General features: G+C 41.0%; 1 protein-coding gene across 2 annotated transcripts in view; it reads right to left on the reverse strand.

Annotated features, from left to right (window-relative positions):
- Nucleotides 1–17,333, reverse strand: part of SHISA9 (shisa family member 9) — a gene marked incomplete at both ends in the record, with an annotated part of 289,723 nt that overhangs the window by 21,105 nt on the left and 251,285 nt on the right. For both annotated transcript variants that reach the window (XM_082858193.1, XM_082858192.1), the window contains one exon: nucleotides 4,042–4,197. In XM_082858193.1, coding sequence (XP_082714319.1) covers nucleotides 4,042–4,197 — 156 coding nt within the window. The remainder of the gene's footprint in view (nucleotides 1–4,041; nucleotides 4,198–17,333) is intronic.

Below are 17,333 nucleotides of genomic sequence, written 5' to 3' on the forward strand. Positions count from 1 at the left end.
AGAAAAGTCATCTGCTGTTTGCTTCTTGCTTGTTTGTTTTATCAGAGTCCCAAAGTGAGTTAGCTTTCAGGCACATCTTTCCCATCAAACTAGAGTGAAGGATATGGACCCAACTCTCTATTTCCTTCAAAGTGAAATCTACCAATTGCATGTTAATCAAGGTACCAGTGTATTTGGAAATTCAAGGAAAAATATGACCAACAAACAATTCTGGTCTGGAGACTTTCATATGGGGCAGTATTGATTGAGGGCTGACCATGTACCAGGGTAAGCACTTTCCCTGCACTGTATCATCAAATCTTGCCAATAGACAATTAGTTGGATATTTTTATTATCTCCATTGTACACATGGGGTAACTGAGACCTGGAAGGTTGAGTAATTTCTGCAATAAACGTATGAACTAGATCTTAAACTCAGTCCTGACCAACCGCAGGGGCAGTGCTATATGCCACCATCTTGCTGATGATCTCATGCTCCTGACATGATGTGGGTGGTGTCTGTCACGTGGTATTATTCAGTGGTTTTACAAATATGTATTGGGAGGGCTTATTAAGATCCCTTCATGAGTGATCACAGGCCACAGAAGCAATAACCGATTTGTCCTGTGCCAGCAGAGATGAGGTGGGCTTTACCCTTTGTGGAAGACGGCAGAGAAGAGGAGGAAAAAGCCAGGAATCGTGCAGTTTTAGAACATGTCAGACCTCTGCAGATGTCAGTGGGTCACCAAATACAGACCCCCAAGTTTATTCACCCCAAGGAGAAGAAAAGCCGAGGGTGAGGTCTGGAGTGATTTTGAAAACACTGAAGTGAGCATTTATTTTGTTACTATTACATGGACTAAATGCTTAAAATAATATTTGAGTTATTGATAAAACAAGATTTTTTTTTTAAATTACATAGTCCAAAGGCGATATTTGATGCGTGTGTTCTCTGATGTTCTGCTGAGACCAATTTTCCCAAATAGCTCTACATGGTTGAAATGGCAGGTGGGGGATGGGAAACGCTAAAGAAAGGAAAAAAGGGAAGAACTTTAGAAATGAATAAAAATACTAGTTCAAAAAAAAGAGAAAAGATCCCTTCATGGTGCTACATGCTGGGGATACATGGATGAAAGGGACGGACTGGGTTCATGCCTCAGTGGGACCTACAATCAAGGGACACCAGATTAAATGTCTGCAGGATGGATGAAAGCGTTGAACAAGTAATCACTCAACTTCATCACTCCTTCTTGTACAGAGTACAGTGAGGTTTAGCCTCTTGCGTTTCCCTAGTGTATGCTGACATTTTACAATAACTGGCCAATGAACTCCTTGGGAACGGAGACCGTTCTGTAGTCACATGCTATATAGGACCAGATGTTACATTCCCAAATCCCTGAATTATAGAAAGAAAGGAGCTCTCGTTAAACATGAATGAGTGTGATTTCAACAAGCAAACAACAAAAATAAAATTAAATAAATAAAATAAAAATTAAATTAAATCAAATCAAATTAAATTAAATAGATGGGAAGTCTTGTTTGGGAAGAATTTATCTCAGGAACTACCAATAATTCCCACCCTTTTCTCCCCAGAGTCGGTAGTGAATGAAGGAGACACATTTAATGGTCCACGGGTATTCTAATGACTAGAATGAGTAGAACTGTTTAATTTTCCAACTTTAAAATTAGAATGGAGCTTGGAAACTAGAGAGTTCAGGTTCTTCGTTTTTCACACAAAGAAGCTGAGGTCAGGGGGTTTTGGTGACCAACCCACTCGATGTTCTGAATATTAAAGTCTCCAAGAGAACACTGATTTTCCAGAGGTATTTTTGAACTTGGCAGTTAACACTAAAGGCTGTCCAAGTCTCCCCTTATTTACTGAATTGAAATTTTTAGAAAATGAGTCTGGTTATCAGAGACTGCAGAGCTTTCCACAGCAAACCATTTTTTAAACAACTTCTCTACTGGGTGGTAATGATTTTGTTAATGAAATGCATTTCATCATTCACAGCACAGTCACATTATGCCTTAATAGAGAACCCTTGAAATAATGTTTATTACGGGATTTGCATTTCACTTGGGCAGGCAGACTCTGGACTCCTGGGTAACCCATCGGGTCATGCATTCGCTCAGTCTGCCCCTCACTGGACCTCACAGGACCAGTGACTCAGATAAAGCTTGTGAACTCCCGTAATAGTCAGAAAAGAAGGACCAAGAAGAAGAGGGTCACGTCAACCACAGCCAGGATTGAGGAGGGTACCCCAAGTGAGACCCTTCAGAGTTTTTAGAAGATATAGGGGTGCTCCCTTCCAACTAAGCTATTCTTTGATTCTTGTCAAAGACAAGCTCATTCCTTCATTCAACAAACACTTCAGGAGTCCCGGCTTTGTGGAAGAAAGTGTTACTCAAGGAGTGTCAAATAAACTTTCAGACTGCAAGTTTAATTCCAAATGCACTGCAAACATTTGCTATACCAAGAAGCCCTGAGTCAATGCTGGACAGAATCAAGGAATTCTGTTGGAAGATCCATTTATGATTTACCCGAAGAGCTATTGGGTGTTGAGGGGGAAGGAAACACGGGGCCTAAGTTGAAGAAATGAGTTGTTTTGGGTAATAGAACCAGTTCAAAAAGAAAAAGACATCTGGGTGGATTTTTTTTAATGCAAAACAAGAATCAAGTATAACAGCAGATGCTCTTCATCACCTAAGTGCAAGGCTCAGAAAGGGAGGTGGGCCACTGAACAGTGCATGAAGGCTTCTGCAGTTACATTGGCACAGATGCCCTGACTCTTTCTCTCCTAGGCAACAGCTCCCTTCCCTTCCTAGTAACATCTGAGTTTATCTGAACACGTTTAGGATGTATGTGCTCTGCAAACACACAATACGGAATAGAAGAAATCTGTGGTCATGGGTGTAGATGAGGGTTGAGGTGGGTGGAGAAATTCAACAGGAAACGTGGGAGATTCCTATGTAAAGTCTTACGAGGCTTGGAATTTAGGCAGCACAACCTGTGCCCTCAGAATTATAAGCACCCCTCAAACCCTCTTCAAATGGTTCCATTTGGAAATCGTGGGAGATTGAGGAATAGGAATTCCTAAAGATGGACTTCTGGTTCGAACGCTAAGCTCCAAGTATGCGTCTGGCCCTCTGTTGGGCACCAACGTGCTTGTTTTATGAATCTGATGTCTGTAGACCGTGGTTCCGACAGCAGCCTAGACATGTGATCATGTCTGTGCTTTGGTTTCTGTCCTGAGTTTGTAACAAAATTAGGATATTTCATACTGGAATGGATCAGCACATGTCTCCTGTCCCATCTCCAACGAGGAGCTTGGCAGTGGGGAGAGGAAATAGGATGAGAAGCTGATTATAAAAGAAGGCATGGGGTCTGGGAGTCTTCTGCCCCCCCCAAAGCTTGACTTTGCTGTGGGTGCTGCTTCCATCCTATAGAACGGGGCCATGAGTCATTTGTTTAGGAACCTGGGTCACCGTCAGACTCCCTCATGTACAAATCGAGGGAATGGACTGAACCCCAACCCACCCAGGGCTGTGGGAAGGGAGCAGCAGGAGCACAGGCTCTGCAGCGATAAAAACACAAGTTCAAGTTGCCCACAGGCTGCTTGATTGGGAGCAAGTTAAATTAGCCTCCCCGAGTCTCAGTTTTCCTAATCTGAAAATTGGGGCAATACTTATGCCTTCCTCTTTGGAGCGCTATGAGAAAATAAGACAGTGTCTATAAAAGGGCCAATGAAATGTCTGGCACTTGATAAGAACTCAGGTAATAGGAGCTCCAGGCTCCCCCCCACCCCCCAACACCAGAAATGTTTACATCTGGAAATTTTGAAAGATAGATAGATGATAGATAGATAGATGATGGATGGATAGATAGATGATACATAGATAGTAGATGGATAGATAGATGACGGATGATAGATACATAGATAGGTGATAGATAGACGAGATAAGAAAGACAGAAAAAGGAGTAGAAAAAAAATAGGGGATAAGGAAATCTAGAAGGAACAGAAAAGTACAGGAGAGAGAGAGAAGAAACAAAACAGCACTTACCGACAGCCTTCAAGGAGGCGTACTTGTTGAGCTCTTTGCCAGGTGGCTGCTGTTCGTAGGGGTTGGAGATCTGGCCCAGGCTGGGGTAGGAATGTGGATGGCCCATCTGCTGGAGCAAAGGGGAGGTGGGCACTGCGTTGTTCATCTGGGTGGTGTCTAGAAGTGAAGAGAACAGACGGAGACGGTCACCAATGGGGCAGGACCTTCTACCCACTCCCACCATGGCCACATCCCTTGAGACCAAAACTCCACGCCCTTTGGGGACACAAGAGGGAGGGCAGCCGAGGATGGGCAGGTATATCGGCAACAACCAACTCTGCATTGGAGAGCAGCCGAGGATGGATGGGTAAAGAGCAAAGGATTCCCCTAGAACACTTCCATCTCCCCCCAGATTAACATAAGGTCCTATCACTGCGGGGACTACTTTTATCAAAGCAATATACATATAAAAAGATGACCAACTTCAATAACAGTCAAGGAAATGCAAGTCAGGACAACGGGAGGCCACTCCCCTGCCAAGAGATTGGCAAAAATTAAAAGGACTGAAGGACGCCAATCTAGCAAAGATGTTGGAAACTGGACAGTCTCATAAACTCATGGTGGACATATGATTTGCTGTATCTGCAGAAAGGAATCTGGCAGCGTGTGTGGAAATTTAAAATGCATGTGTATGTTGACCAAATAATACCACTTCTAGGGATGGAGCCTTCAGCCTACAAGCAACAGAATGTGAGGATATTTGTTCAGAGCTGTTCTTTGCACCATGGTTTGTAAAGTGAAAAATAAAAACCACACAGAAACAACCTGAACTCCTATCAACGTAGGAATGCTTAAATTACTGTACATCTGTATTAGGTACATAATATGTACATACATATGATGGGCTATCATTCAGCTGTTAAAAAAATGAGTTAAATATCAGTTAACTATACATGTCAGACTGGAGAGTTTCTTATGATTTACATTGTTAAGGCAAAAAAAGCAAATGTCAAAGTAATGCGCGTAACACGGCATTTGGTTTAAAGAAAAGAAAATCTGTATATTTTTGTGTGCTGTGGTTTGCAAAGACTGAAAAAAATAGGTAAAAACACACAAAATGAATACTGGCTACTTAGAGGGACTGGAATCTATGGGGAAAAAGGTTCAAGAAGTTTTCTCTCAGGAATTATTCTTTGAGCTGTTGAGGGTTTCTGTCTTCGCCCTGAGAACAATGGGATGGACGGACTGAAGGCAAGAGTGAAATGGGAGTCACGGAGTCCAGGTGAGAGAATTATGGCTCAGTTTCAGGCAGGAAGCAAGGGTTCCCTCCATCTTCATGAAACACATCTGGAGATCCAGATCAACATGGCAGTAGTTGCTAGCAGTGCCTTGAAAGGTCCCCTTTACCAGCACGTGTACCCATTTCCCAGCCACTGTGTCAGTTGCTCAGAATTCACAGGTGCCCCTAACATCCAAAAAATTGTTTTCGGCTGATGGGAGCCACCATCCTGGGCTTAATCTGCTTAATGTCCCTCACCCTTAACACCCAGGGTGGATGACAACCAACGCCCAGCTGACACTAGGGTACCAAGACCAGCCCTTGCCTCAAGGTGGGGATAACTTTATAGAGCAAGGGGGGCTCCAGAGCTCCCATGGGTTGAGACAAGTTTAGAGCAGGGGTCAGCAAGCTTTTTCTGGAAAGGGCCAGAATGTAAATAGCTTAGGCTTTGCAGGCCATCCAGTCCAGAGACGACTCGACTCTGCCCTTGTAGCAAGAAAGCTGACATAGACATTATGTCAGCGTGGCTGTGTGTCAATAAAACTTTATTTAAAACTTTATTTACCAAAATAGGTGGCAGCTGAATTTGGTCCACGGGCCATAGTTTGACAACCCCTGGCCTAGACTTTATCTGAAACTAAGAGCCCCATCCCTGTGTGGCTCCTTTGTCTTTCCTATTTTGTTTCCCTCACAACCTTAGAGAGGTGTGTATGTTTTACTCCTTCAGAGTCTCATACACCTGAACCCCTCTCTCAAGCACTGCTGCTTCTAGGCAATTCAACCCATGACATATATAGAATAAGTTTGGCTTTAGAAACCAATACACTCGAAAGGAAAGAAGCAGGGTTACCACAGCTGAGACACAGAGATAAGGAGAGTATTTTTATCACTGCACGTGCACGGGCCATCCCACAAGCCCAACTGTCTAATGGGAATATCGCCGAACATAAGCCAAGTCGCCCAGCCGCTGGCCAGCATCTGAGGAGGCGGGCATGTCTCTCTGCCATGATAACTTTTTGGCTGGGATTCAGCTGGGGCGGAAGATTAATGAAGTCATGGTGGAAATGCTGTCTCATGTAAATTACAGCTCTCCCTGTAGCCTGGACCCCACATCCTCTGACATTTTCCTCTCCAGAACAACCTGCTGGGGAGGTCTGTCTGCTTCCCCTGGGCATGTCAGGCCAGACATGCTTGTGCCCAAATGTTGGTGTAATAGGAAGTGATTTACTATAAGTTCTCATTGTTTGCTGCTCTGTGGGTTTTTTCCCCCAACACACACACACACACACACACACATATTTTAGTTGACAGCTACTATTCTGTGTATTCAGAAGTACCAGTTCCAGGCACTCTGCTTCATCCCCATTTGACTCATGTGATGAGCTGCCAATCACTGTAACTCTCTTAGTTTGGGTTTTCCCAGAAGTCACTGAGATAAGGACTCAAGTACAAACATATTTGGGAGGTGAAGTCAGGCAATACTGCAGACAAGGGGTGAGGGGGCGAGATGGGAAAGAGAAAGAGGCAGATAAAGAGTGCAATGCCCAACAAGGGGCAACTGTGGAGAACAGGAGTTTAATCCCACTCTGGCATTCTGGTAAATGGTGTTGACTGCATGTCTCAGAATTCTGTCAGCCCACGGGCAAGTGAGCCCCTGAGTATTTATGTGCCAGCTCCCATCAGTCGTTGTTTGAGGGCTGCTTCTGGGAGACAGTAATTCCTCAGCACTTGTAACCTACCATGTTCATGGGCACAGTGAGCTCTGGTGGCCAGAAAAACTCTTACTCAGAGCTGTAAGAAAGAGCTGGCAGTTGGAAATTATGCCAGTAACTCACCCTCCTGGTCGCACAGTGAACATGTGATCCAAGTCAGACCAATCACAGCACCTCCTTCTCCTCACAGTGATTGGGCCAGAAGTGAGCATGTGATCTAGGCTGGGCCAATCAGAGTCCTTCCCTGAATTTTTTCTGTTGGGAAGCTTTGGAGTCAAGGAGCCAGGAGGTCATGAATCCAAATAAGTTTGAACCTACCATGTGAAGAAAATCTTTCTTCATTGTGAAAGAATAAGGAAAGAAGCAGAGGAGATAGGGAAGTCCCTTTCTGAATAAGCTAGTGTGCTTTGGGTTTACTATCACGTGCAATGTAAGTTCTGACTAGTACAATTGTTGTCCAGAATCCCTCTGGGAGGCTGGAACTGACCAGAAGGGAGGCTTCCCATGGGGCCTGCAGAGTGCACCAAGGTGGAACCGGCATTAGCCCTGGATTTTCTACAGAGCTTCAGTAGAAATTTCAAACAGCAAATTGACTGAGTAGTGCATAAAGAATGCCCAAGGACTTTCATAAGTTAATTAACTAATATCTTAATGGCAGGTATTTTTTTTTTCTGGAAATAGACCCTTAACTAGTTACAGAGCTGACACCACCTAAGCCCATCATCCAGTGGGAGCCCTTACTCCCATCTCTTTGCTCCCTCAGTCCCAGATCCCATCCACTATTTTCAAACTCTGTCTCCAGTCCTGCCAGGGGAAATGTTAAACGCTTCATTAAAGAATTATATTCTTAAACAGAATACTCCATTATAAAGCATTTGCTTTTGGATGATTCCTCCCAAGTCCTGGGCTAACTCAGGGGCAGCGAGTAGTTACTTAATGCCAGTGGGTAGGACTGAGATGGCCCACCACAGTGATCCAGCACAAAGGCAAATGAGGCTGCCCCAGAGTCACATTCCTACTTTCACATTCAGAACAACAGGAAGCAAATTTCTGGCAGTTTTAGATAGTCATTTTTTGCTAGCTTCCAGGCGCTGATTATTCAGAAATACTGAAATCCAGGCTCAGGGCAGCAATCAAGAATTATTAAACAGACACTGGCGACTGGGTTTCTTAAATGTTATTTTCATTTTACTGAGGAGGATGGACCAGACATGGCAACCCAGTTTTTCTGTGAGTTCTCCACACATAATATCCAGCTAAGGAGGACAAACAAAAGAGTAGATGGGAGGTAAGCTCAGGTTGGCATCCAAGAAAAATAGAATAGGGTGAGTGAAGAGAGAAGAGTAGGTTATAATGTGCAAATCCTCACCTTGTCAACTGAGAGAAGAAGCATAAAGATAGGAAATAACTATTTGAATGTATGTATGTACGTAGTATGTATATATGTCCATGCACGTGTATGTATTTATACACATATGTACACAAATATATAATATAATGTATATTATATAATATATATTATATATTTTATATTTTATACATACACTAAGTATATATACGATACAAAAGAAATTATATATATAATTTATATATATAATTTATGTATTATATATTATATATTTTATATATAGTTTTATGTATTATGTAATATAGTAGGTATTTGTATATGTACACACTTATATAATTACATATTATCAATTTTATATATTATATAATATACTAAGTAAATATACTCTGCAAAAGAAATTATGTGTATACATAATTTATATATTTACTATATATATTTTACATATAAATTATATATATATATGTGTGTGTGTGTGTGTGTGTGTGCATATATATATAATTTCTTTTGCATAGCCATGACCATAGAGGGAATTCAGTAGGACCAGCCATGTCCTGCTCCCAGCAGTATGGTTTCTCTGCTAGATACACCTCAGCCCCAGAGATATCTTATCCACCTCACCTCTGTAGAAAGGTACTTTCTACCCAAGGTCACAAGAAAACTTTCCCTGCCTCATTACAATTTTGCAACTCCTTCTGATCCTTAGAAATAACTGACAAGGACTTGCTGTTCTGGGATGCTGCATTCCGTCAAGACCCTCAGTCAGCAAACAAGAAGTTGATAACGTCCCCATGTTCCCCTTCCTAAGACAGAAAATGGGCCTCACATATTTGACAATCATTTTCAAAGAAAGTTAAAATACACGTACTCTATATAGAAGTATCTGGCAGATTTACAGCAAGGTAACCACCATGTAAGTACTGTTATGATGTGGTATATCTTAGTTACTAAACAGACGAATGAATGCAATCCAGATAGGGTCATTAAGGTAAAAATGCTCAATTACAAACCCTGGGATGATGCTCTAGTTTTCTCAGACCAAAAGAGGCAGATACCAACTATTACAAACTAGACCAGTTTGGCTCATCTTAGAGGAAAGGCAACAATAGTAAGTTTTTCAAGACATATCACAAGGAAGAATTGCACAGAAAGGCACAAGATGGTCAAGGAGTGCTGTTCTGTGGAGCATATATTATGTGCCTGTCACTTGGTAATGAACTTTTCATGCGCTATCTCCTTAAATCCTCATATCAATCCTGTGAAGTAATGATACAGGAACAATATATCTTTTAAATAATTTTTTATTGTAGAACAGTTTTAGATTTACGGAAATACTGCAAAGATAGCACAGAGAGTTCCAATATACCCTGGACCCAGTTTCCCCAATAGGGTACATTTGTTACAATTAATAAACCAAGACTGACATATAACTATTAACTAAAACCCATACTTTATTCAGGTTTCCTTAGTTTTTGCCTAATGTCCTCTTTCTGTTCTAGAATCTCATCCAGGTAGCACATTAAATTTAGTCATCATGCTTCTTGAGGTATCTCTTGGCTGTGGATTTCTCAGACTTTTCCTTATTCTGATGACTTTGACAATTTTGAGTATTGGTCAAGTATTTTGTAGAATGTCCCTCAACTGGAATTTGTCTGATGTTTTTCTCATGACTAGACTGCAGTTATGGGTTTGGGGGAGGAAAACCATACAGAAAAGGTGACATTCTCATCATAACATATCAAGGATACATTCTATGATGACATCATTATTGATGTCATAAATATCAATATTGCTGCCTGAGGCAGTGTTTCTCAAATCTCTCCACTATAAAGTTACTCTATTTTTCTCTCTTTCCATACCATACTCTTTGGAAGGAAGTCACAATACATAACCCACACTTAAGGAGTGGGAAGTTATGCTCTACCTCTCTGAGTACAGTGTCTACATAAATTATTTGGAATTGTTCTTCATAGCAGATTTGTCTCTTCTTCCCCATTTAATTATTCGCTCAAATATATATATATATATATATATATATATATATGATATATATTAGTGTGGACACATGGATATGTATTTTATACTTTGGATTATAATCCAATGCTATTTTATTTTGTTTTTTCACTCAAATTTCCCCAGGTTTGGCTATTGGAATCTCTTTCAGTTGGCTTCTACATTCCCCCCTGCCCTTTCTTTGGAGAACTTTCTTACTTTCTAGCAATGCAAGATGCTCCAGGTTCATCTTGTTTATTTCCTGTCCCATCCTAGAATCCATTTCTCCAAGGACCCTGGTTCCCTTTCTAGGAGAATGGTGTTAGAAACCAAAATCTGGGTGCCAAGTGTGCTCACGGCTTCTAGTCCCTCTCAGTTGACTGAGTAGGGAAATCTATGTGTGTATACTGACTCATACATATATACATATCTATAAATATTTATATATGTAACCGTCTGTGTCTATATTAAGCTTAACATGAATTCATCCTGATATCTTCAACTCTAATCCATTATCACATGGATCAGTCTAGCTTTCTCCCCTTGCTCATTTATAACCTCCCACCCCAACAATGAGAAGCCTGACTCCCATCCTCCACCATCCATTTACTTAGTTGTTTAATTCCAGTATACATGTCTAGCAATATCAGAATTGCTAACCCATAGCCCTATGGGAAAACAACTGTACCAACTAGACTGCAGTCTAAGGATAATGTATTTTTCAAATTATTAGTGTGCTTTTCTCTTTTGTCTTCCTGAGTATATGAGGTTTACCTCAGATGGCCCATGGCATCCCTATACCTAGGTAAGGCTAGGAAATTAGGGTTTATTAAAGAAGGAACACAAAGAAAAATGGTGATGATACTGATTAATGATAAAGAAGGTGAAAACACAGTTATATGCATAATAAACAGAGAGGTGTTATTATTTCATATACAAACTAATGTACTATTCCAAGAGTCCCTATGAGATACTATTACTAACCCCATTTTGCACAGAGAGGTTTTGTGATTTACCCAAAGTTACACCACTTGTAAGTGGCAGAACCATGCTTTGGACCTGGCGGTCTGACTCTGGAATCCGTGCTCTTAAGCACTTCCTTACTCCCTCTAAAGGAGCTAAATGCAAATTTCTGACGTTCAAAAAATGCCTGTGCAGCAAGAAAATAATAAAAATTTTAAGTCACAATATTGACTTTGGAAGGTAGTTTTTACTAAATTCCTTCATCTCTACTCTTTGGCATATTAAGGACCAGTCTTGGTTGGCAAGACCACAGAAGTTTTTGGCAAGGGTGGACCAGAGAGGAAAGGGATGGGAAGACTCTGATTCTAGGAAATTGTGAGAATGACAAAAAGAGAGAAATAAGGGGGCCTAAGATCATGTCTCTCAACTTTCCCCTTTTGGTCTTCAGACCCAGGTGAAGGAGAAGAATGATGGATGAGTTGAGGGTGATGCTGAGGGCAAAGACCTCTTGTCCCACTCCGCTGTTTGGGATTTTGGCAGAAACTCATGGTGAAGAAGCTCTGAGCTACCAGGGGGTAGCTGAGCCTGTTAAGAAATAAAGAAGTATAAAAAACTAAAACTAGAGTTACCATATGATCCAGCAATCCCACTCCTAGGCATATATCTGAAAAAGATGAAAACTCTAATTCAAGGAGATGTTCAGCACTATTTACAATAGCCAAGACATGGAATCAACCTAAGGGTCCATTGACAGATGAATGAAAAAAGAAAATGTGGTACACATATACAATGGAATATTACTCAGCCATAAAAAAGAATGAAATAATGCCATTTGCAGCAACATGGATGGACCTAGAGATTATCATACTAAGTGAAGTAGGTCAGAAAGAGAAAGATAAATATCATGCGATATCACTTATGTGCGGAATATTTTTAAATGACACAAATAAACTTATATACAAAACAGACTCACAGACATAGAAAACAAATTCATGGTTACCAAAGGGGGAAGGGGGGGAGGGTTAAATTAGAAGTTTGGGACTAACAGATACATACTACTGTACATAAAAGAGATAAAAAACAAGGACCTACTGTATAGCACAGGGAACTATATTCAGTATTTTGTAATAACCTACAATGGAAAAGAATCTGAAAAAGTATATATATATAAACTGAATCACTTTTCTGTACACCTGAAACATTGTAAATCAACTATACTTCAATAAATAAATAAAGTACCAAAAAAGAAAAAGAAATAAAGTGGTATGGTCTGAGTACAAGATTGTCTGGTTGGAGTTCTTCAATGACTCTCATGTACCAGAAGGCCTGAGAGCAGGGGTCCTGCTACGGAACTTGTCGGTGTGGGGCAACGAGTCCCATACAGTGGCATCGAGTGAGTTTCCTTCCACTTTCTTTTATACTTTCTTTCCCAAGTAGATGGTTAACACAGCCCAGCTCAGAGAAAAGTCATATACTCAGAAAGGCCAAATAGAAAAGCACATTAACCACGTGAAAAATTTACCCCTGTTTCTCTAAGTATTACAATCCTAGTTTACAGATCAGGAAACAGAAGCTCAGACAGGTTGAGGTGCTTGTCCGAAGTCACACAGCATGTTAGTAACCATCTGGATTTGATCCCAGGTTTGTCTAATGGCAAAATTGGTGTTTCCTCCACTAAGCTAGGCTGCCTTTAGCATGGACCAGGCTCAGCATTAAGCCTCCCCTATGAAGAGAGACTCTTCTGTCTTGAGTATCTTTCCTTGTAAAACTTCTCACTTAAATGAGTAAACCACTGGCCTTTTTGTTTCCTCTTTTATCCAGAGAATAGAACTTACTGTTGTATCTAGGGAACAAGGTGGGCTCGCCCATCCTGAGAATCCCCTACTGCCTTGTGGAACCCACCTGTGCTCTGACCTCTCCCACTTGGCTCATCCATCTATTCCTCCTCATATATTTGGGTGTCTATGGCGTGCCAGGCATTGTGTTTGGTGGACAAGTTCTAGCTCTTACACTGCTTACTAACTAGAGGAGCTCATAACATTTTTCTAAAGCTTTTTGCACACTTGAGAAGTACCACATTTCTGCCTGGCTCCCAAGGCCATATTGATCCTGCCCAGGGTCCTTCTTCACCCCTACTCTTTCCAACACACTCTCTGTGCCCCGTCATGTAGCCTCAGCAGACTCTCTCCACAGACCACACCATCCAGAACAACATAATGAAAGAAGAACGGAGTTTGGAGTCAGTCAGCTCTGCATTCAAATTCTGGCTCTTCCATTTCCCAACAGCAGCTTTGGGAGGTGTTATACAACTGACTCTGTGAGTCTCAGTTTTCTCAGTTCTAAATTGAGGACCAGAACATAAACCCTCTCAGGGTTCGCTGTGAGGTTTAGAGACTGCACATATACCATGCTCAGCATACACGTGAAACACAGTAAGCATCCAACACAGCGTAGCTAAAGCTTTATGGCTTCCAATAGTCAGGGAAACCAAGACAACGTGATGAGTGGCCATGAGAAGAGAGTGTTAGGTTTCCCTAAGGCGCTCTCTGGGCTCAGAATTCTTGGACACATTCCAGATTATTCAATTATCTCAGAACTGGACAAATGAGAGAGAATAACAGGAGATATTCCTGTGGGAACCAACTGCACTGGTAATTCTCTTAACAACAAAAGAGAATAGACATTCAGAAGTTGTAACAGAGCTCTGGGTTTTAGCTCTGTTTTCCTTTCTATCCTATCCAAACCTTTACATCCAGCATCCTTTTAAAGAGAAAACCTGAAAATTATAGTTTGAAACATCACGTAGATTTTTCTCTGGTCACAAGCAAGCAAAAAAAAAAAAAAAAAAAAAGAATCAGATCAAACTCAAAATTACCCTGAACTTGTCAAAAGAGAACATAGCAGGCTAGCCTCTAACCAGAAAAGGTTGATGTAAACAGAGAATTAAATTCATATTATTGAATCTTGGTGGCAGAGGGTTCAGAGGGAATTTGTGATAGAGAAAAAATGAACATATACCATTGGAAAACCTTTGGCCAATTGGGCATGTGTGTTACCCAAGGGTTTATATTTTTAAGCATGCAAAAAATTTTTTTTTAACTTTGAGTATCTAGGATGTGAACATTTTGAAACTGGAGTTGTTAAACAAATATTTATTTAATGTTCACTTCTGGTCATCTTGTGTGCAGACTCTGAGGGACAGAGATTCACTTCAAATCTGAGGTTGTGCTCCAAGGAGATGCAAGCCTAGGATAGGAGGCAGATCAAGAACAACACAGGTGAGAAGGAGGAGAGTTAAAATCAGCATGGTTAGTACTATGATACAGCAAAACACCGAGTTCTGTGAAGGCCCAAGGGAGGGGGTAGCTAACCCGGTTTAGAAGGTACTTTTTGAAAAATACTCTCCAAGACAGTAACAAGAAGAGGACTTTTTAATCTGAAGTAGCATTGTGTCTGCTCAAGAAACTACAGTTTACTGGCATCACTTCTGAAACAGGACATCTCTAAGGTGGCTGAACTCACCACTGAGGGCTCAGCAGCATCGTTAGAATATCAGAGGTGGTTGTTTTATGCTCCAAGCAGCCATCTCCCCAGAAGTCAACCTGATGAGCTAGTGTAATGATGGAGGTTTGTCCCTTCACTCAGGACAAACACCCATCATTACACTACTTCATGAAACTGACAGATAAATGGACAGATAAATGGATAAAGAAGGTATATATATATATATATATATATATATATACCCCACATCTTCTTTATCCATTCATATATATGTGTGGGGGTGCGTATTTATATATAAACACACACACACACAACACACACACATAGGAGTTTGGGATTAACATACACACACTACTATATATAAAATAGATAAGCAAGGACCTACTGTATAGCCCAGGGAACTATATTCAATATCTTACAATAACCAATAATTGAAAAGCATCTGAAAAAGAATATATATATATGTATAACTGAATCATTTTGCTGTGCACCTGAAACTAACACATTATAAATCAACTATACTTCAATTTTTTTAAAAGGTTAAAAAATAAATTTAAAAACAATTTTTTAAAAAGATTAAATGAGGTCATATGGGTGGGCCCTACTCCATTCTGACTGGTGTCCTTATAAGAAAAGAACATTTGGACACAGAGATGCACAGGCAGAGGAAAGACCATGTGAGGACATGGCAAGAAGGCAGCCATCTGCAAGCCAAGGAGAGAGGCCTCAGAAGAAATCCAAACATGCTGACACCTCGATCTTGGACTTCCAGCCTCCAGAACTATGATAAAATTAATTTCTGTTGTTAAAAAAAAGAGCCCCCAAATGGAAAGGTTGTTTCATTTCTGCTCCTTCTTCTCCTCCCTCTGTGTCCTCCTCCTCCTAATTCCACTGATTTAAGTTTTCTTTTCTCCCCCATCATGGTCAATCTGTTTTATCAGCTGCACGGTGAGTAGCAGCCAGCCGTCTTGGACTTTATTGTTTCCAGTCCTAACGTGTTGTGGGATTTGAAACGCGATACCCACGCTTATTAGGATAAATTGTAAAGTAACCACTAGCCGCATATCAAAATAGTATTTCTTCTGAAAAATGCTCTCCTTTTTTTCCTACATATTTCCCAAGCTATCTCTGAATCATCTTCCCCATCTCTGCTTAAACATATGTCCTCCAGGGGACCTCCCCAACCCCATCCTATCCTAGTTACCACTGGAGCTCTCTGTATTCACTCGCTAGGGCTGCCATAACAAAGCACCACAAACCCCGAGGGCTTGAACAACAGAAATGTATCATCTCCCATACAATGCAATATTACTCAGCCATAAAAAAGAATGGAATCATGCCATTTGCAGCAACATGGAGGGACCCAGAGATTATCATACTAAGCATAGTAAGTCAGGAAAACAAATACAACATGATATCGCTTATACATAGAATCTCAAATACTACACAAATTAACATATCTACGAAACAGAAACAGACTCACAGACATAGAGAACAGACTTGTGGTTGCCAAGGGGAGGGGGGTCGAGGAGGGAAAGACTGGGAGTTTGGGATTAGCAGATGCAAACTATTATACGTAGGATGGATAAACAACAAGGTCCTACTGTATAGCACTGAATAACTTTGCTGTATAGCAGAAATTAACACAACATTGTAAATCAACTATACTTCAATAAAATTTTTAAAAAAGAAATGTATCATCTCCCAGTTCTGAGGGCTAGAGGTCCGAGATCAAGGCGTCAGCAGAGTTGGTTCCTTCTGAGTATGGTGAGGGAGAATGTTTCTCGCCTCTTGCCTAGCTTCCAGGGGTTGTGCTGGCAATCATTGGTGTTCCTTGGCTCCCAGATGCAAGCACTTTTTCACGTGGTTTTTTCCCTGTGTGCATGTCTGTGTCCAAATTTCCCGTTTTTATAGGACGCCAGTCATATTGGATTAAAGGTCCACCCTGCTCTATTGTGATCTCATCTGAACTCATTACATCTGTAATGATCCTCTTCCTAAAAAGGGTCACATTCTGAGGTACTGAGGGCTAGGACTTCAACGTATCAGTTTAGGGGAGGGAGGACACAATTTGATTAGTGACAACCCCTTTCCTTCCTTTCTTTATCCATATGAATACACTGATTTATTTTCAATGCCTGTTTTCCCACACTTCTGAGGTCAGTGAATACAGTCACCTCCTCCACCCCTCCATTTCCAATGCCTATCCTAGCTCTTTGCACGGAACTGAATTCTAATACAGGAAAGGATGAGGGATAAAAAGAACGATTTTCAGGGACCTGCTATGTGACAAGCAGCATGCAAGGTGTTTTACCTAAAAGTCAACTATTTGTCTAAGAAAAATGCATTGAATGTACTGGCTTGGCAACAGCCATTTTAGTTGCTCTGAAATTTGTTTTTGCTTTTTGGAGTGCATATGCAGTGGATAGGTGTTTTGTTTATGGACCATTTGATGCCTGGACAGCAAATGACAGCAACAACAAAGTAAAGCAATATAACAGATGAGAAAACTGGGCTC

The sequence above is a fragment of the Leucopleurus acutus genome (genome assembly GCF_964270905.1).
Source record: "Leucopleurus acutus genome assembly, chromosome: 16".
Taxonomy (NCBI): Eukaryota; Metazoa; Chordata; class Mammalia; order Artiodactyla; family Delphinidae; genus Leucopleurus; species Leucopleurus acutus.